General features: G+C 36.7%; 2 protein-coding genes across 8 annotated transcripts in view; one reads left to right on the top strand and one right to left on the bottom strand.

The window, feature by feature from the left end:
- The window catches only part of nckap1 (NCK-associated protein 1), a 104241-nt gene extending 93451 nt beyond the window's left edge, over window positions 1–10790 (bottom strand). For 6 of the 7 annotated variants that reach the window (XM_005167921.5, XM_005167922.5, XM_073912024.1 and 3 more), the window contains exon 1: window positions 10467–10763. In XM_005167921.5, the coding sequence (XP_005167978.1) occupies window positions 10467–10574 (108 nt within the window). In that variant the 5' untranslated portion in view covers window positions 10575–10763. Of the gene's footprint in view, window positions 1–10466 lie in introns of all 7 variants that reach the window. The other variant, NM_001137665.1, reaches the window with a different exon arrangement.
- Window positions 10791–14366: 3576 nt separating this feature from the next.
- On the top strand, window positions 14367–19963 carry dusp19a (dual specificity phosphatase 19a). Its single transcript, NM_001128265.1, has 4 exons — window positions 14367–14726; window positions 15070–15116; window positions 15224–15376; window positions 19468–19963. The coding sequence occupies exons 1-4, from the start codon at window positions 14504–14506 to the stop codon at window positions 19684–19686; spliced, it is 642 nt and encodes a 213-aa protein (NP_001121737.1). The 5' UTR covers window positions 14367–14503; the 3' UTR covers window positions 19687–19963.
- Window positions 19964–20563: the final 600 nt, after the last annotated feature.

The following is a 20563-nucleotide window of genomic DNA, read 5'->3' as shown; positions in this document are numbered from 1 at the left end:
ATGCTAAAATCAGTATGCGAGCCGAGTAGTATGCCCGAATTCATAGAATTCGAAAATCAGTATGCGAGAAGTACCCGGATGACTTACTACTTCCGGCGAGATTCTAGAGTGTGCATCACATGCATGCTGCGCTATCCCATGATGCCCCGCGAGCGAATTCATGAATGGCAGTAAAGCGACGCAATTGATGCAGGTAGGTCACATGACCATGACAAAGTGACGCATGTAGTACATCCGAATTTTATTCATACTTTTCACTTTTCAGAACATTTTACACATCCATTCCAAAATAGTGGTAAATTCTGACATCATTAACCAGAAAAGAGCTCTAAACGGCTGCGCTTTGTAAACATAGAAGGGGTCGGGCTTTTGTTGATGGTACATATTGTGTGTGCTGGTGCTCATTCCATGCACATGCTTCAAACAACTGAAGCAGAGTTTGAAGGTAAACAAACAGCGGTTTATCATAAGCATTTTATTAATAATTTTTTACACAGTTGGCATTCAGAAGGAACATAGAAACGTTATCCGCCTAACATCAAGCAGCTAAATATGAATGGAAAAATATTTCAAGGGCATTTATTTTGACAATCAGCATGGATATGGATGTAAATGTGTCTAATTGTTCTGACTGGCTGAAGTAGGCGTCTCGCATCTGCGCGTTCTAGCCATGAACGTGCTTTTTGCTGCAATTTTCCTTCTGCTTTCACACAGTGCAGCATTCCGGCAAATTACTGGTAATGTTACAAGGTCTCTTTCTGGAAAACTGCCAAAACGAATTCACAGGTATTTTCAAAAAGGGCCCATTCACACATTTCCGGAAAGGTTTGTATGTGTTCCTCCATATGTTTTCATTGAAGTTATTCACAAAACTTATTCATCCACAGAATTTGTAATGTAGTCAAATGTGTAAACATTTAGCTGCAGTTAGCGCTTCTGTTTCTGGATATCTGTGAGACAAAACAGGTGCATCAATGCTAAAGCTTTAAATAAAAGGGAAACCATCAAAAAAAAGCCAGACCACCTTCTATATTTACAAATGCAAGCGCTGCCATTTAGAAGTCATTTCTGGTTAATGAAATCAGAACTTACTGGTATTTTGGAATGGATGTGTAAAACGTCCTTGCATGTGTGAACAGTGCTTTTTTTATTTACCAGTAAAGTCGTTACGGAAATTTTCTGGATGTTTACCGGTATCACTGTGTCTAGCAAAGACAGACAACATTGAAGTATGTGCGCAATGTGCTTGGAAAATAGTGAATTAAACAATGTGTTTGTGCTTTCCACGCACTTTTAGACATGATATGTGAACAGCCCCTAAACCTTTTCCACCAAAACAAGTGCAATGTAAATTAAGGTGTACTATTTGAGAGGAAGGACAATTAGAGAGATGACCGAAATCATAGTGGACGTTATCCAGTGCCCTCATTCAATCCTATAATGAGCCACAGTAATTGGTGTACAACCGATATACACTCACTGACTGGCTAGAGAATACCCAAAACACACCGGTGAGGCATTTTCATCAGGAACATGCAAAAATCCCTGGCACTAATAGTGGTCGAATCAAGACGTTATGGTTTCCTCCTTTATAACATGCATTCAAATAATCAATCTTGACCATTTGTGTTTGAATTTTGTCAAGATCATCTGCTCTCATTTCCTCACCCTTCTCTGGAACACATCTTAGGGTGCTTTCACACCTGACTTATTTAGTTCGATTGAATTGCACTAGTTCGTTTGGGCAGGTGAGATTGCAGCAATCGTACTCGAGTGCGCACCAAAAGCGGACCAAAAAAGCGTACCGAGACCTGCTTGAAGGGGTGGTCTCTGTACGCTTTCAAACGAACCCTGTAGCGGTTCGTTTGTGGTGAGAATATGATCCGTACTAAAACAGGTCCAACCGCAAAAAGTACTGCGCGTTTTGGACTAATCCAGCTGCCGTAGGCTGATGCGCTGTGCATTTTGGGATATGGAGGAAAAATATTTGTTGACAGCGCTTTACCAACAGAGAGAGAGAGAGGGAGAGGGGAAAACGTTACCTGATGGATGGTTGGTAATATTTCCGCAAGATGACCATATCGCAGTTTAGCTAAATTAATTCACGCCTCCTCCTGAAGTGACTAGCGATGCATTAAACCCCTGTTTTCCAGCGCTTCATTCTCGAAATGAATAGTTTGTCTAAAGCAGGGATAAAATCAGTCAGCGCAGTCGTCCCTCTAGAGTAAAAACGACATTTTGTGTCTGCCAGTTTTGTTTACCTGTGGAAGTTCACTGGCATTTTCCCGCACGTGAATTCAGACCAATCAATAAGCAGTTCAATAACATCTGGCCAATGAGAGAGGTGGATTTTGTCAGATGAGAGCATTTTGATTAGTTTCAACTGGTTTAGACCAAAGCCAGCAGTGTGGTGTGAAAACGACCCAAAGACAGCAGAAAATGCAACAATGTGTCATTTATTACCCTTGGTGCGGACCAAATGAAGTGAACTACAGATGTGAAAGCACCCTTAAAGAGATTGGCATCTTCTCTGGCAACAATCAATGCACATCTACACTGAAAAAAAATATTCTAAGATGATTTATTGGATTTAGTTTTTTTTTTCGTTAAGTGGTTATACAGAACATGAAGTTCAAGTAGAACATTACTAAATTTAATTTATTTAAATTCAACACATAAATTGTTTATTCATTAATTTTATTTTTGGCTTAGTCCCTTTATTAATCCAGGCTCACCAGAGCGGAATGAACCGCCAACTAATCCAGCACATGTTTTACAAAGCGGATGCCCTTCCAGCTGCAAACCATCTCTGGGAAACATTAATACACACTCATACTCACTCATACACTATGGACAATTAAGCCTACCCAATTCACTTATACCGCATGTCTTTGGTCAGTGAGGTGAAACCGAAACACCCGGAGGATACCCACGCGAACGTGGGGAGAACATGCAAACTCCACACAGAAATGCCAACTGACCCAGCCGAGGCTCGAACCAATGACCTTCTTCCTGTGAGGCGACAACACTACCTACTGCACAACCGTGTTGCCCACATTCATTCATTCATGCATTCGTTTTCTTTTCGGCTTTGTCCCTTTAATAATCTGGGATCGTCACAACAAAATGAACCGCCAACTTATCCTGCATATGTTTTACACAGCGGATGCCCTTCCATCTGGCTGCAACCCAATACTGGGAAACATCCATACACACTCATTCACACACATACACTACCAACAACTTTTTAGCTTATCCAATTCACCTATAGCGCATGTCTTTGGACTTGTGAGGGAAACCGGAGCAACCTGGAGGAAACCCGCGTTGCAAACTCAACACAGAAATGCCAAGTAACCCCGCCGAGGCTCAAACCAGCAACCATCTTGCTGTGAGGCTGTTGTGCTACCCACTGCGCCAACGTGACGCCATGCCACATCCATAACCAAGCTTTTCCTCATAAATGTAAAAAATGTCAAATAAATTCAAATCAGTCATGTTTGTTCTATAGAGAGCCGACTCTTATCCTTTTGATTAGCATTGTTTCTTTTGAGTTGTGCAGTTTAATTTACAGAAGTTTTTTTGTTACATCCATAACGCATGTTTAATTTTCTCACTTAAAATGTAAAATATGTTTACAGATTGATTTGTTTCTGCTCCCATAACTCTGCGGTGAGCTGTTTTGGAAAATATAGCCAGATGTGTCAATATAATGTTACACTACAATTTATATTTGAATTTAAGCTTCGAGTTTTTACTGCAAATGTCTCATCCATAACGCTGGAATTGCTCATCTCTGATTTTGCGTCCTTTTATCTGACCTTTAAAGGAAAATCCACTGAAGGCTTCAAGGTTTGAGGACCAGCACTCTGTTTGTGGAAAAGGGGTCTCTGAGGATTTAATGTTGAGCTAAACACACTGCGAGATAAGTGCACACTTCCTGGGGTTGTTTCCATGGAAGGATTCTGCTGTCATTTCCTGTGACACAGTTTTGCTATCAACCTACATACTACCAGTAGTTGAATCAACCAATTTCTAACCTTTTTACACTCAGAAATAAAAGTACAAAGCTGTCACAAGGGCAGTGCCCTAAAGTGTTTCTCAACCATGTTCGTGGAGGACCACCAGCACTGCATGTTTTCTAGGTGATCACTTGGTATCAGAAGTGGCTTATATGAAAGGCAAAGGGCTCTGAATTGTGCTCATTTTACCAAAATAAAACATGATCATGCCTCGATATTTAATTATTTAATTAGGACAGTAAGGTTTGACTTTTCTTAGACAAAAGTCTTGTCATTTAATATAAATAATGTTCAGTATAAAATATAAAAGTCATACTGCAGTGGAAAAAGAATTAATATTGTGTATGACTCCCATAAGCTTGGAGGACTGCATCCATACATCTCTGCAATGACTCAAATCACTTATTAATAAAGTCATCAGGAATGGCAAAGAAACCGTTCTTGCAGGACCCATCTGAGTTTATCAAGATTCTTTGTATTCAACTTCAGTGCCTCCTCCTCCATCTTACCCCAGACATGCTCAATAATAATGTTCATGTCTGGTGACTGGGCTGGCCAATCCTGGAGCACCTTGACCTTCTTTGCACATCAGACATTGATCTGGAACTTTGATGTGGAGGCTGAAGTATGAGGAGTGCTATCCTACTGAATAATTTGCCCTCTCCTGTGGTTTGTAATGTAATGGGCAGCACAAATGTCATGATACCTCACGCTGTTAATGTTGCCATCCACTCTGCAGATCTCACACATGCACCCAAAAACCAAATGTTACCCCAAACCATGATTTTTCTTTCAACAATGTGGATTTTACATGTGGATTTCAATAGGTCTTCTGCAGTATTTGTGATGATTGGGATGCAGTTCAGATGATTCATCTGCCACTTTTCCAAATGGTCAACTAGAAGTCCGGTTTTATTTGTTGCTTTTTCAACTGGGATCGATGACAAGACTTTTGTCAGGTAATGTACATACAGTATAGTGGGTGGAAATAAGAACTGAAAGTTGCAAGTTCACTAAAACCTGGCTGTAAATATCAGGGGAATTCTAAAAACATAACTGTTAAAAATGTTTGTAGTTTTTTTTAGAACTTGAATAATATAACTTGTAATTTTCATTTCAAGAAGCAGTAGTTTATAGGCCTATTACCTTTTAGTAAAGAGGCAATTGGCTTGTTAAGTATGACATCACACGAAGTGGCTTCCGGGTCCAAACACTATATATATATATATATATATATATATATATATATATATATATATATATATATATATATATATATATATATATATATATATATATATTTATTAGGGGTGTCACGATTTCGATTTTTAATCGCAATCGATCGAAATTTATGCTCAATTTCGAATATCGAATCAAAAAATAGAATCGTCGATGCTGCCACGCCCCCATGTCACGTCAGCTTGGCTTGCCAAGCAGGAAAAAAACAGGCTTTTTGAAGTGCTTGTTAAACTGCAGAAGCAGGAGACCCGTCGACAGAACTTAAACCCTCTCCTCTTTCAATGAAGTCGCCGGTGTGTAAGCATTTTGGATTTCCAGTGAGTTATGTTGACAACGTTCGTGTTGTCGACAAAAAAAACACAGTTTTGCAAGCTCTGCTATGTACGTATTACGTACGGTTCGTCAGATAGACAACACCGGCATCGCGATCCTCCGCCCGCCCCCGTTGCAAATCCGCTCGCGAAAAGGACACACTCAGGCCCTGTTTACACTGTCTTTGTTTTTAAATGGCATTTTAGAACGACAACGATTTGACATCCACAGTGGCGTGTAGCATTTCTGAGCAGCCCTCCTTCCTCTCTACCTCTGAAAATGCACATCACGTGACCACACAGACACAGACGCATACACAGCCATGCGCTCGAGACAGCAGGTCCAGGCAGTCAGAGGACTGCTTCAATCTTTCACTCACTTGTACTTAGTCATTTTAGCGAACACCTCAGATACTGTTGGCTGGTTCCTGTTGGTTGTGCGTCTTTTTTACCGACGCCATTATAACGACACAGATCACTGCCTATTCACGAGTCCCGCAGAAAAAGTGATTGACAGGTGGTAATTATGTGTGTATCTTGCCTTTATTCATTTACTGTATGATTTGTTTATGGGTAAAACAAAGACCATGCAGGTCAGGTAGTTTAAACGGTAGGCTACAAATAATTAATTGGTCATTAATTAATTAATTATTCATAATCGAAAATCGAATCGTGACTTTAGAATCGAAAATGTAATTGAATCGAGGATTTGGAGGATCGTGTCACCCTTGATATATATATATATGCTCAATATATATATATGATTATTTTATACAAAATTCACCTTAATGTGTTATACAACTAAAAAGTGATCATAAACAAATATTTTCTCAATTCAAATGAGTAGCGGCTTGGACCCGGAAACAGTATTCCATACATCACCGATACGTCAAAAGTTAGCTAGTGGATCGATTTATAAGTGTGCATTTTAACTTCTTACGCATCAAATATGTGCTCCAACTTTTCTTGATTGATAGACATGTTGAATTCTTCTTCCATCATTAGCAATGTTTCCAAATTGCATTGTTAGTACTTTCTAAAATATGTTTTATCTATTATTTTCTGTAAATCTGCTTCAGTCCATGACATGTCCATATCAAATAGTTATAAGAGGTGTGTTTAACGGATTATATGCAACAACTTTTGTTCTCTTAGATAAAGAGAATGCTCCACTTAAAAGTAAAAGGGGGCTTTTTGCAATGGCAGTTATATAAGCTTGAAGCATGAGAATCGGTACTCTGCATCGGCCAATCGACATGACAAGAAATCAGTACTCAGTGTCGGCTGCAAAAATCCTGATCAAAGCATCCCTACATTTTAGCACCTACAATTTTCAATAGGTGCACTTTTATACATGTTACATGTACCTTTAAGATGTCAATATTGCAGACACATTTTGGTCAAATGTGTGCCTTTTGGAAAGGCACCGAGAGTAAAACAAAGTCAGACTAGGTCTATGCTTGTATTGCACAAGCACAGGAAAGATGACATGCTTATTACATGTCCCCCTACTGTACATGAAAACAATGCAGCGTGGAACTATGATGGCTTAGATATAGTGAGTCTTACCAAGCAGAAAGAACAAATCGTCAGTTTAAGGAATTCAGAATCAAATCAGCATCAAATGCCATCTAAAAATTTAACTCCCTCTTCGTATCCGCCACAACACAGCATAGATCTTACAGCACCCGATGCAATGCCTGCCAGTTGCTAGGCAACAGGATTACCAAAAGCATGTATTCCAATTTCTAGTCCTGTGGAAAAGCAATCCCTCAACTAAATTTGACAGAAAAAAACTGTAGTGTGAAATAATGTGCCAATAACACTGAACTGGTTGTGTCAGTTTTCCACAGTCTGTTTTCCCATGTATTCCGAATGGATATTGTGCATGGGCGTACACAAGGAGGATAAACATGACTAATATTGGACTGACCCCGATGACTTGTTTGAACGAGTAAGGTCAGACATACACAAGAGTGACATCAGTGGGCATGGAGAGACAGGCAGCACTCCAGAGACCTTCTTGCGCTTTAAACGGGCATCACACACACTGATGAATTCACATCACATATCTGACTAGTTCAAGCCCAGAGGGGGAAGAAGGAAAAAAAAAAAAACGCTAACAGTGATGGTCCTCCACAAGCCCACTTTCTGCTGTGATCTGGACAGCTTCCATTTCTGTTAGCTTCAATGCCAAGCCTTTCTCAAAAACCTTAGAAGTGGCATTATTGGCAATGAGAGAGAGAAAAAATCTTTAAACATGCAGACTAGAATTGACAGGGTTTACTCTATGTGTGATGCACGACTCAGGATATTTCAAGCTCCTTACAGCTGAAAATGTAAGATGATGAATCTCGTTAAAACATGTCCTGCTTACATTTAAACTCAACATTAAGAAAAAATAATGATATCTACTGTAATGAGTGACAAATTCATGACATTTATTGACATTTGTGCTGAAACATCTTCAATTTTGTCAGCCTCTATCAAATTACAATTTGTTTTTCTAATTTGAGAAAATATTATATCAAATAAAAACTCAAATAAATTCATTTTGCATTCATTTACCAATATACCATGCAGACTATGACAAATTTTGCTCCTTTTCAGATCAGCGTCAGCCTCGATTTGCTTAATCATTGGACATGAAATCATAAAAAACTGATTGTAAATATTCTTAATAGATATTAATGTTAACTTTTAATTGTTTATATGAATATTAAGTACACCAATAGAAGAGTCCCTAAATACAGACTAGGGCTGCACGATGTTGGAAAAAACTAAAATTGCAATATTTTATTTTTCTGCAGTACACATTGTGATATTGAGTATACTATTACCAATTAACAGCTTTGTTTGAAAAGAATTAATAATTTTAAGTAATCTTGTTATTAATTTACAATAATTTTAGGACAATGATAGGATGCTTTTGTAGTGGAGCGCATGTGCATAAAATGTAATAAATCAAATCACATGCAATGATAAATACAATAAAGTGATAAATACAATAAAGTGAAAAATTTTATTATTTTTATAGGGGTGTCACGGTGCTGCAGTGGATAGCACGATCACCTCACAGCAAGAAGGTCGCTGGTTCGAGCCATGGCTGGGTTAGTTGGCATTTCTGTGTGGAGTTGAATAAGCTAAATTGGAAGTAGTGTGTGTAATTGCAAGAGTGTATGGGTGTTTCCAAGTGTTGTGGCTGAAAGGGCATTCGCTGTGTAAAACATGTTCAAGATAAGTTAGCGGTCCATTATCCTGCGGCGCCCCCCTGATTAATAAAGGGACTAAGCCGAAAAGAAAATGAATAAATGAATGAATAAATGCTTTGTGATTTTTTTCTGGGAATCTAACATTATTCAGGGTCACAAATTGAACAATTTACCATAAAATAAATAACACTGTATAATGTTTATTGCATATATACAGCACATAAATACGATTATTGTTTCTTGAAGTTAATATTTTTTTTTTTTCTGTGCCTGAATGCTTTACACTGGCTTGAAATGTGTACACAATCTCATGCGAATCATACCAGTTTTAGGAAACTTTATGTTTAAACTTTGCAATTACTCCACAATCATGTGTATTTTTAATGCCTACTCTACTGTAATCCTGATTTGACATTGCAGATCCTGCAAAGCGACTATTGCAGATGTGCACATTGCAATATTAATGCTGAAATTATATATTGAGTAGACTTAATACAGACCAACATATTGTATCAATATGAATGAATGAGATGATGTGTTTAATGTTTTAATTTAATTATAAAAAATGCATCACATCGTGTTGATTTAAATGTTGCATAAAATATACTGCCAACTATCTATCTATCTATCTATCTATCTAACTCTTTTATAGTGTAAAAGAATCCTCAAGTAATTATTTTAATTGCAACAAATTTGTTAGGTGTGGACAAACAAATTAATCAACAAAATTATTTGAATTTCAAGCATATATAGAGACTCTTAGTTAAAGAAAAAATAAATACAGTTGTATTTTGGGGCAATATTTGACCCAGACATGTTCTTGACCTAGAATTTAATTTCAAGACAGGCTTCAACCATCTTGTTTCTCTAATTTATAACTTACAGATATCTCAACTTCTGATTAAAGCTTTGCAAAATTCACACCATTTTCAATAATGAAATTATGGAAATACAATACTGCAGTCCAAAGCTACAAAACCCACCAGTAGACCCTCTTCAGAATCCTGCAAAACTGACATCTGTCAAACATACTCTGGATTTCAGGTATTTGACAGCTCAAGGAGAGAAAGGACTTGGTATTTTAAACACACCCACAAGGATATCAAGCTTACGGATCCAATCTAACCAGGACTGTCAACTATCCACAATTAGATCTTTGTAGAAACTGCAGCTTTCAGTGCTGAGATGTCTGTATTGAATTATCCTCCTTTATAGATGGGATATAATAAAGGCTTCAAAAGCTGGGTCACGGTAAGATTCTAGACTGGACACAAATGTTCACAGCAAACACTGCTTTGTGTACTCAAATTCGAGTACCCAGTTCCAGTATATACATGTATAGCTTGAAAGCTGCTTTAGATCGAAGAATGTAAAACTAGGACATTAGCCATCATCATCATCATCATCCTCCTAGCACCATTACAATCCTCCATCATTGTTATATTTATGGTTAAATCGACCCTTGTTCGCTTTAACTCGCTAACCTGTTTTAAATCTCAATCGAATGAGCCGGTAATGCACTACACAACGTAAACAGTGATTTATGGCTGTATAGCGCGCACACACACGCACGCATTCAATCAGGGCCTGGCCTCATCAACCCAGTGTGTGTGTGTGTGTGTGTGTGTCTGTGTGCGGTAACTGCAGTCGTCTGAAACACACATGCATGAAGCGCAAATTCTCACCTTTTTGATGTTGTAGATGCGAGTGAGCATCCCGATGCCGCGGTCGTTGAGGATCGTCAATTTCTCCGCCAGCTTCTGCTGGCTCGGCTGCATCGCGCCCCGAGACATGGCTCAAACGACCGTCAAAACGAGCTTAATCGCAACCGAAAGGATTCCTTGTGTAGTGTTATAGGGTAAGGTGCAAAAATGAGTCGGTTTTTAGTGTTAAAATTCGCCCATGTTAGGGGCTTCAGGCGCGTCGTCGGGGATGTATTTTTTTTTTCTAGGTGTTGCCCTGACGGCCAGAACGAGGCTGCTTCCGGCAACGACGTCACTGCGTCATGTGACCGCAGCCCTCCGCAGGACCGCCGCCCCCCTCATCCTGCTAAGATAGTTGATTTGGTTAGATGTGGTTACTGATATTACATTTGAAGGAGGCTTCTTTTGGCGCTTATGTTTCAATAAGATATTTTTCATGCACATAAGTGTAAATATAAGGAGTCGTACAGTAGCCTATTATCAAAAATGGTCTAAAATAAGAATAACTATTATAGACGAAAGAAAGATGTGTATGGTAAGTGTAAAAACGAAGATTAGGGATATTGTTTCTGGTTATAACTATACTAAAAATTCCTTCTATCTATTAATATGTATCTGGCGATACCTGCCGGTCATAGGGGTGTAAATGCACCGTAAACATTGTCTATGATTGATTACATTTTACATGGTTTTCTAAAAGAGAAAAATATTTGAAAAATAGTTAAAAATACATTTAAATAAAATTAAATGTTTTCAGAGCATTGCGTTTTCGGTGCTTTTTTGTTTGTGATTGTTCTAAATGATTTACATATATTTTGAAGTCATTCACAAAATGGGAAAAGTTTGTTTTACATTGAGCCCACTTTTTTCTAACAACATAAACAAATTAAAAATATGTTGTCCTTTACATTTCAAGTTTTCATTGTTAGAATAAAACAGTACATAAAATAAACAAATTTCTATTTTATGCTTTATTATTTTTTGTTTATAAACAATTCCAAATCTTTCCAAAATATTCTTGAGTAAATACAATGAATAAAAAAAGATGCAAAACTGTTTCTTTTCTTGATCACAAAATTCACAAATTTCAAGCTTGATTCTTTCCAAAACATGTTGAGCAGGACAAATTCTATGGAGTATTTTGTACGACACTTCTTTAATTTTGTTATTTATGCAAAAATTATTTGTCAACTTCCAAGTTTTAACCCCCAAAATTTGATCAAATAATGAAAGCCAAAAATATCTGGCTGTAGGTAGAGACAGCGAACAGGTAACATTCCTTATAACCTTATTGTTACACTGTTGTTTTAAAATATCAATATTTTCAGTAAAAATGTTTTCACAAGGATTACCTAATCCCTTCTTAAATACAGTTCTTTAAAAGCAAAACCCTTTGGAATTGCATCCTAAACAATAGCGAATTCTCTCGGGTAACTGGTAATTTAAATTTGTTAAGAAATTCAGTATAAGATGACAAATATCCATGAGAGTTAATGAACTGCCTCACTAACAGAATAATTTTATTGAACCAATTCTGATCAAATTAATATTTAAATATTTAAATAGTTTTTAAATAAAACATCCTTGTTATTCCATATGAAATAACTGTGGGATGAAAATTTGTTTTTATGGGCCATTCTTCAACTATGGGCACTTTTAGCCTAGTGAAGTTGAGTTAAAAAACTTGTTCAAAATTAAAGTAACAGCCTCATAAGTTTAAAGAATTTGTCTAAGATCTTTAAAAGGACAAACTTAGATAATAAAAACATTTTTCCATCGTGAACTTAACAAATATCAATTCCACCACATCTCAATATACAGCTTATATTTCAAAATGAAATAAATGATGGCAGTCAAACAAAATCTTTCCACAACGCATATATAATAGTTACACATTTGTCAATGAAATAAATTAGTTGTATGCTGAATTGTACACCCTGCACACTCTAAAATTTAATGTTAATTTGGTTAAGAGCTTATTAGAAAATAAATAAACTGAATTTGTATATTAAATTAAGCATGAACTTATTGTGAATACAGTTTTAATGTGTGATGAGAACTTGTTAAATATTTTTTTTAAATGTGTGTGGTGATGAAAATGACAGTGGTGGAAATGACATTTTAACAGTTTATTGTGAAAAAATGAAATTTTGACACCTGAAAGGAGGTTAAATATGAAAAAAAAAAAATATTTTTGGTTATACTGTAAATCTTTAAAATTTGCTCAAATCAAAATGTGGAAGAAGACTGTTTAGTTTATTGAAAAAATTTTTTTTATAGAAGACCCGGTAGTATAATTTTTCTTTTTTCCCCTTTTTTAGTTGTGTTTGAGTGTCTATTTTATGGTTTAAGTGTATTTATTTGTATTGTTATTTTATTGATTTGATTATTATTTATGTTATGTTCTATAAATGTAGATGAAAGTTGTTATTCGAATTTGGCCTTATTGTAATTGTGTTATACAAAAAAAGGTAGTGTAGTATATATGCAGTGCAGTTATATCAGTCTCCTTAAAGTGTCTCTGTTGTTTTGATCATCAGCGTGCAGGTAATTATGCTGAGGTGCGCTAATGAATCCTCTCAGTTTTCAGGTAGTATCAAAAAAAAAAAATTTAAAAATAGCTTCATCGATTAGCTTTGTATTGATATTAGCCTTTCATGTATACAAAACACTCTTATTGACCTTAATTTTGTTTGGTTTTTAAAAACTTCTTTGATGGTACAGCATGTTTGGAAATTATGTAGAATAAATGTATTTTCTTATCAAGCAATATTTTTCTTCAAATGTTGTTGATAAAAATTTTAATTCCCTCCTTCTTGAACATGTTTTCAAATGTCACTATTCATTTTCATTGAAACCACCTAAATAATCTTTCACTCAAACTTTTTAAAGCGACATTACAGTGTTGTGCTGGAAATGACACAGATACTGTGCGACAGCTATATTTTGTATAAAAAATAATATTGATAATAGTCTCACATTCATTACTATAAAATATTTAAATTATTTCACTAGTGCTTAATTAAGATACATTAATAGACACCAGATATATAAATAATATTTTAGAATGTTATTTTCATTGTTGAAGTTTAAATCTCTGGGTGTGCGACAAGGTGAAAACAGCAATTTTGACACATGAAAGGAGGTTGAATAATATGAAAAAATATATAGTAGAAAGGTAGTAAATATTTTTAAAGAAGGTTTTATAGATAGTTTGACAAAGAAAGAGGAATTTTAACAAAATTGGATATATGATCAAAGGACTTAAAAGTGCCCGTAGTTAAAGAATTGTCCTTATATACCAATGAAAGAAGGGCTTGTCTATGAAAACTGGCCAATTTACAAAAAAATTTTTTCTGCCATAAAGTTGCGTCAACAGGAAACATCGATTTCAAACAGCTTTACGCAAGTAGTATAGTTTATATTTTTATTCATAAATGCAAGTGCCTTAAAATAAAATCACTGTTTTTAGTTTTCCAAAAGGAATTTTGGTTATACTGTAAATCTTTAAAATTTGCTCAAATCAAAATGTGGAAGAAGACTGTTTAGTTTATTGAAAAAAAAAAATTAATAGAAGACCCGGTAGTGTAATTTTTCTTTTTTCCCCTTTTTTTTTTTAGTTGTGTTTGAGTGTCTATTTTATGGTTTAAGTGTATTTATTTGTATTATTACTTTATTGATTTGATTATTATTTATGTTATGTTCTATAAATGTAGATGAAAGTTGTTATTTGAATTTGGCCTTATTGTAATTGTGTTATACAAAAAAAGGTAGTATAGTATATATGCAGTGCAGTTATATCAGTCTCCTTTAGGTGTCCCTGTTGTTTTGATCATCACCGTGCAGGTAATTATGCTGAGGTGCGCTAATGAATCCTCTCAGTTTTCAGGTAGTATCAAGGTCACAGAAATGTAGACGGACATTAGCCGACTAGTGAGGGAGCAACGAACGATCACAGCACAAAAACCACATTCAGGAGCCTTTACTTTTCTGCCTTGGACATCCCGGCCGCAAATGTGATGCAGTCGCTCGCTCAAGAAATAAAATCCTTCTCCAAAACTAATTTGAGGAAACAATGCACGAGAGTGACGACTTTAAGCGGCAGGAGGATTATTGAGACATGGAAAGGCTCCATAGTGCAGGTGGTTGAAGAGACAGTACAGCCTGAAACTCCATGTGGATATGTTCAGGATAATAACTGGGATCTCCAGGTTGGATATGTTAAACCATATCTACTTCTTGGTGAGTATTGTTGATGTTCTTGAGTGAAAATTATATGCCTCAATTCGGTTTGAAATAAGCATTTTAGTGGATTACTAGCTATTTAATAGTCGTTTAATATGTATTTACTTGCAGATTTATATTGTATCTTTTCTGAATATTGTTATACGTTCATAATTTTAGCATTAAATTATTAGAAAAGTCTGTATTTTTAAAACTGTATTTACTGTATGCTCAAAACAATTTTTAAAGTCATATCTAAAGAAACATTGTTATTATAATGATAAAACTATAATAAAATGTTGTATATATTTTTGTATGTTCTAAAAATATTTAAATATTAATCATTTTATTTATGTCACAGGGTCACAAGATGCTGCTCACGACTTTGCTACTTTGAGGAAATATAAGGTACAGTAATGTGACACCTTTCTGATTTCTGACAACTTTATTGACATCATATTTCATAATAAAGTAGCCTTGTCTTACGTCTGATCATGTGTTTCCATTGGTTTCAGGTTACACATATATTAAATGTTGCATATGGTGTGGAAAATGCCTTTCCTGACTTGTTCATCTATAAGACATTGAGCATACTGGATCAACCTGACACTGATATCATATCACATATCAAGGAGTGTGCACAGTTCATAGACCAGGCGAAAAATGAGGTAATATTTACATTGACTGTCATAATTAAATATTTACTATTATGCCATTTCTATTATTTAGTTTTTTGCACAAATAAATAATCATAATATATTACATTTTATTTATAATGGGGAGTGTCACGGTGGCGCAGTGGGTAGCACGATCGCCTCACAGTAAGAAGGTTGCTGGTTCGAGCCTCGGCTGGGTCAGTTGGCATTTCTGTGTGGAGTTCGTATGTTCTCCTAGTGTTTGTGTGGGTTTCCTGTGAGTCCTCCGGTTTTCCACATAAGTCCAAAGACATGTGCTATAGGTGAATTGAGTAAAGTCAATTGTCCCTAGTGTATGTGTGTGAACAAGGGCGTAGATTTGCTCTTGACATTGTTGGGGACATACATCCCTAGAGCTGCACTGATCTGCACAAATTCTGTTTTGTGCTTTTAAAAACACGAATAAACACTTAAAAATACAAATAACAATCATGTTCCATGCTGCAAAAGTCAATTTACATGATTTTACTGCAGTCAGGCTTTGAGGAGCTATGAATGTAGAGAAATTTAGAGAGATGTGTGACGCTATTTAACTGTTTTATCCCGATTATTGTGTCTTATAATCATGGAGGCCTAAATTAAAACTTTGATCGAATCAAAATTTCAATTAATTGCACACAGTTGGTTTGTAGTATTACGGTGAACTCATAGCAAACTTGACTTTGTGCATGTTTAGTTCACTAAGAGCTGATGAAGCATTATTTTATTTTGAAGTCGATTAAATTTTTGGTATAGGGACATTTCAGTAATTGGTGGATATTGGTGGGGACACGTACCTTCCGTCCATGCCAATTCTACGCCCTTGTCTGTGAATGAGTGTTTTCACAGTGATGGTTTGCAGCTGGAAGGGCATCCACTGTATAAAACATATTTTGGATAAGTTGGCGGTTCATTCTGCTGTGGCGACCCCTGATTAATAAAGAGACTAAGCTGAAAATAAAATGAAGGAATGAATATAATGAGCATTTCTAAATCCCAAAGTGCTACAACAACATAGAAAATCAAACATGCGAAAAATACCAGCATTCAACTTAGAAAAATAATTAATATTAAATACATTAGAATGATTAAGAATCTAAAAATGCAATCTTAAAAAGATGAGTGTTTAACATCATGTTAAATCAAGGTGGTGTGGAAGCATTCGAATGCATTTGTTTTTGTCGAAATACTTGCATTGTGCTTAAAGGGTTAGTTCACACAAAAATGAAAATGTTCTCACTACCCTTGTAGCAAAGAATTCTGGCCCAGATTTGGCAAAAAGCTGGCACAGCAGGCATTCATCTGGCACTGGCATACAGCATGTGGGCCAAACATGGCCCGGGTTTGGCAGAGGTGGCACCGTTTTTAAGGCGGCACACAAGATTTGGGCCAGATGAAAAACGTAGTATTTGGCCCAGATTTAAAAATTTGATAAGTGGGCCATGTGAGTTTGGCCAGTCTTGACCCACATTTAAAATACACTAAAATCATTTTTGAGTAAAGAAAGAAAATTCTACCAATCAGGTCACTTTGAGAAAAAGCGTACCCAAAGTGTGCCTAAAGCGCATCACTCCATGGGTTTATCAATTTCATTGCAATCGTGACACACCAACCTATCTGGCCCAGTTCAGGCCCAGTTATGAGTTATTAACTTGGCTGAGACTTGGCCCAGATATGGTCTGTGTTTGGCCCTTGTCTGGAAGCCAGATTTGGTCCAGTCATGTACCGTAATTCACTGCGGCATGTGGGCCAAGCAAAACCTGATTGTGTGGGCCAGAGCTGGGCCAGAGAAATTTTGCTATGTGGGTATAGTTACCTTCAAGTGGTGAAACCTAAACACATTTCCTTATAGGTTGCTTTTACATGGCATCATTGATGACAAGTGAAATTCAGATAGAGGGCAGGAAGTGATTCTTCTACATAGGAATCGCTATCAGAACATCAAAATGTTTCGGTTTTATGTTGTTTATAATTGTTTAAATCGGTTAAAATAAGAAATGCCGAACAGCTTTTGTAGACTTCTGCACATTTTAGCTGATAAAGGGGATAAAGTTCAAGAAAGTGGCTGAAAAAACGGAAGATAAGGCAGCATGTAATAAACATTTATTCAATATATCCTTGAGTACAAACTTTTTAAAACGCAAATTCGTTTGGCAGCACCAGTAGAGTTTTTACACAGGCCTAGCTATGTGTATAATGTGTTATATAAAAATCAGATACAAACACCACCACACTTATACAAAATGGAGGAGAATTTTAAATAACAAATAATTGCTGCAATGAAATATCTGTCTTGTTTTGCAATAATCCATGTCTTTACTAGCGTTTTGGGGGAATAAACAACCGTAACATGAATGTCTATATGCAATATAGAAAATACAAGCATTCAACATAGAAAATAATTAATTATAAATAAAACATGCAGCAGTATGTTGGGCATGTTCTCCCTGCGTTCACGTGGGTTTCCTCTGGGTGCTCCGGTTTCCCCCACAGTCCAAAGACATGCGGTGTGCCGTGTCGCAGCTTCGAGCAGCACATCCGGTGCCTCAGTCAAAGTTAGTTCTGTGTTTGTGGTTATTAGTCATACAGTTGGCTGTAAAACTATACAGACACAAATGATTTTGTACTCTCTACTTGGTCTGTGTCCGAGGCGTACATGTATGGCTGAATGCTGATCCTAGCTTAGCTCTCTCTGTCTGCCTGTCTGTTGCAAACACAGAGCGTGGGAGCTACGTTGTTACGTTGGGCAAGAAGCCAAAACTAATTTTCATTTGAAGCAACACGCCCCTAAAACAGCGAGCTGTGTACACGCCCACAACATGACACTTTTGAACGCATTATAATAAAAACATCTGAACTGTGTGTTAAACTGAACCTAAACTGGCACACTCAGAAGAACCATAATATTAGCCATAATATTAATATTAAATGATAAAAAAGGGGTAAAATATGTGCCCTTTAATCAGGGCAGGCGCGTCCATAGAGGCGACCTTGGCAGCCGCCTAGGGCAGCAGAATACAGAGGGCGGCGTCCCAGACACAACCCTCACCTCTCCTGCCCTCAGTTATATCCGCGTCTAGGGCGGCGTCCGTGACACTACCCTCACCACCCGTGCCCTCAGTTATATCCGCGTCTAGGGCGGCAAAATAGAGAGGGCGTCCATAATAGCTCCCTCGACCCCCCCCCCCCCCCCCCCCCCCCCCCCTCCGGTTTTACTTTAGAGTTGACAAATTTAATTGGAGTCGGCATAACCGTCCTTTGCCTAGAGCGGTAGTTCAGCTTGCTCCGGCCCTGCACTTCATTGCTTTATGTTCACTCCAATTAAATTTGTCAAAACATACAAGTCAACAATTGATTTGTGTTGGGGCAACAGGAAGGAATGGTGTGGATCCCTTGATTTTTTTTCTGTGTATCCTACAATACAAAGAATGAATAAATGATTTTGAGTTTTAGGTCAACTTTAAAGTCCCTTTAATTCAACATGAATGTTTAGATGTCTGACAGCATTATAAGATGGATATTTCATTGTGTTGGGCTTTACTGCCTGGCCTATGTGACACCGAGCGGTCATCCAATGGCGAGCTCCTTTACTCTAGGTAACTGTGTGGCGTGTTGAATAATGGATGGCGAGTTTTCACGATGCATTATTTAACGAGTTGTAGAAAGATCATATCACTAACGGCCCGTTGTTTGTCATACAACCTCTTTACTAAATAGTGTCGCCAGTCACCCTTAACCTGACACTGCCCCATGATAGGAATTCACTAAGGTTTATGATTACAATGGCTGCTGGAAATAAGTTTCCATTCCTTTGTAAAACGAGCGTAGCGCCTTCTGTCACGTAATTTACTATCTCGTCTATGATGCAAAGGGAAACAACAGCTCAGCTAATCAAATAACGTTCTTCTCAAGTCGGCGGAAAGTGGTTCTCTCAGCCGTAACTTGCAATTTAGTAATTCCTTGCAATTAGCGATAGGATTAATTACATGCTTTTATAACAGAGTATGTAATGATGTGAAATAAAATGCCTCCTTAGAGGGATTCGGTTTTGCTCTCTGACCGAATGAATCTCTTTCTCTCTCCAGAAAGGAGTTGTGCTGGTGCACTGCAATTCTGGAGTTTCACGCTCTGTCTCGGTTGTCATCGGATATCTGATGTTAAAGGAAAATCAAGGATTTGGTGACACGTTTGCCCTGGTGAAATCAGCTCGACCCGCCTCGTGTCCAAATCCAGGGTTCATGGAACAGCTGAAAAACTTCAAACCGCAAGACGTCACGCAAGCAAATGGTTTGAGTCACGATTGAACACTAAATGGCTGCATCAATACTGTTAAAGGGACAAGTTTAAAATTCTGTCATCACTTCCCCATCACTATATTATTGTAGGATACAAATGGTGATATTTATAGAACATGTTTAAGCGGTTCTTTTCCTGATGATGAAAGTGAATGGCGACTCTGGCAAGTTTGGTAAATATCCTAAAGTTCAAAAATGGACTTCAGTTACATTCTCAAAATTGACGACGATATGTTTTTTTTTTTACTTGAGTGGTTTTGAACTTTTTCCAATAAATGTGTAAAAATGAGGGTGAATATATCAGCCCGATCTCATGAGGAAATATAACTATATTACATATTATAGAAAAATTGGCTTATTTGATATGAATAAGCCACTATGATATGAATAGGCCATTAAATCAAGGAGTTACAAATTGTGTCGAATTGCGTTGGCATACAGTTGAAGTCAGAGTTATTAGCCCTTCTTTGAATTTTTGTCTCTTTTAAAAAATATTTCCTAAATGATGTTCAACAGAGCAAGGAAATTTTCACAGTATGTCTGATATAATTTTTTCTTCTGGAGAAAGTCTTATTTTTAAAATTTTTTAAATTTTAAAATTTTTTAAAACCCATTTTAAGGACACAATTATTAGCCCACTTAAGCTCATTTTTGTTTCCAATCTACAGAAAAAAACATCATTATACCTTGGCTAATTACCCTAACCTGCCTAGTTAACCCAATTAACCTAGTTAAGCCTTTAAATGTCACTTTAAGCTGTATAGAAGTGTGTTGATAAAAAAATCTAGTCAACATGGCAAAGATAAAATAAATCAGTTATTAGAGAAAAGTTATTAAAACTATTATGATTAGAAATGTGTTGAAAAAATCTTCTCTCTGTTAAACA

The sequence above is a fragment of the Danio rerio genome, chromosome 9 (genome assembly GCF_049306965.1).
Source record: "Danio rerio strain Tuebingen ecotype United States chromosome 9, GRCz12tu, whole genome shotgun sequence".
NCBI classification, from domain to species: Eukaryota; Metazoa; Chordata; class Actinopteri; order Cypriniformes; family Danionidae; genus Danio; species Danio rerio.
Note: the sequence above shows the minus strand (reverse complement) of the source record. Positions and strands in the feature narration are given on the sequence as shown.

Bases quoted from the DNA above. Each gene is read 5' to 3' on its own strand.
- dusp19a (NM_001128265.1), top strand. From the start codon at position 14,504: ATGCAGTCGCTCGCTCAAGAAATAAAATCCTTCTCCAAAACTAATTTG. The intron at 14,727-15,069 runs GTGAGTATTGTT...TTTATGTCACAG, and splicing joins TAAACCATATCTACTTCTTG to GGTCACAAGATGCTGCTCAC. The intron at 15,377-19,467 runs GTAATATTTACA...TTCTCTCTCCAG, and splicing joins TAGACCAGGCGAAAAATGAG to AAAGGAGTTGTGCTGGTGCA.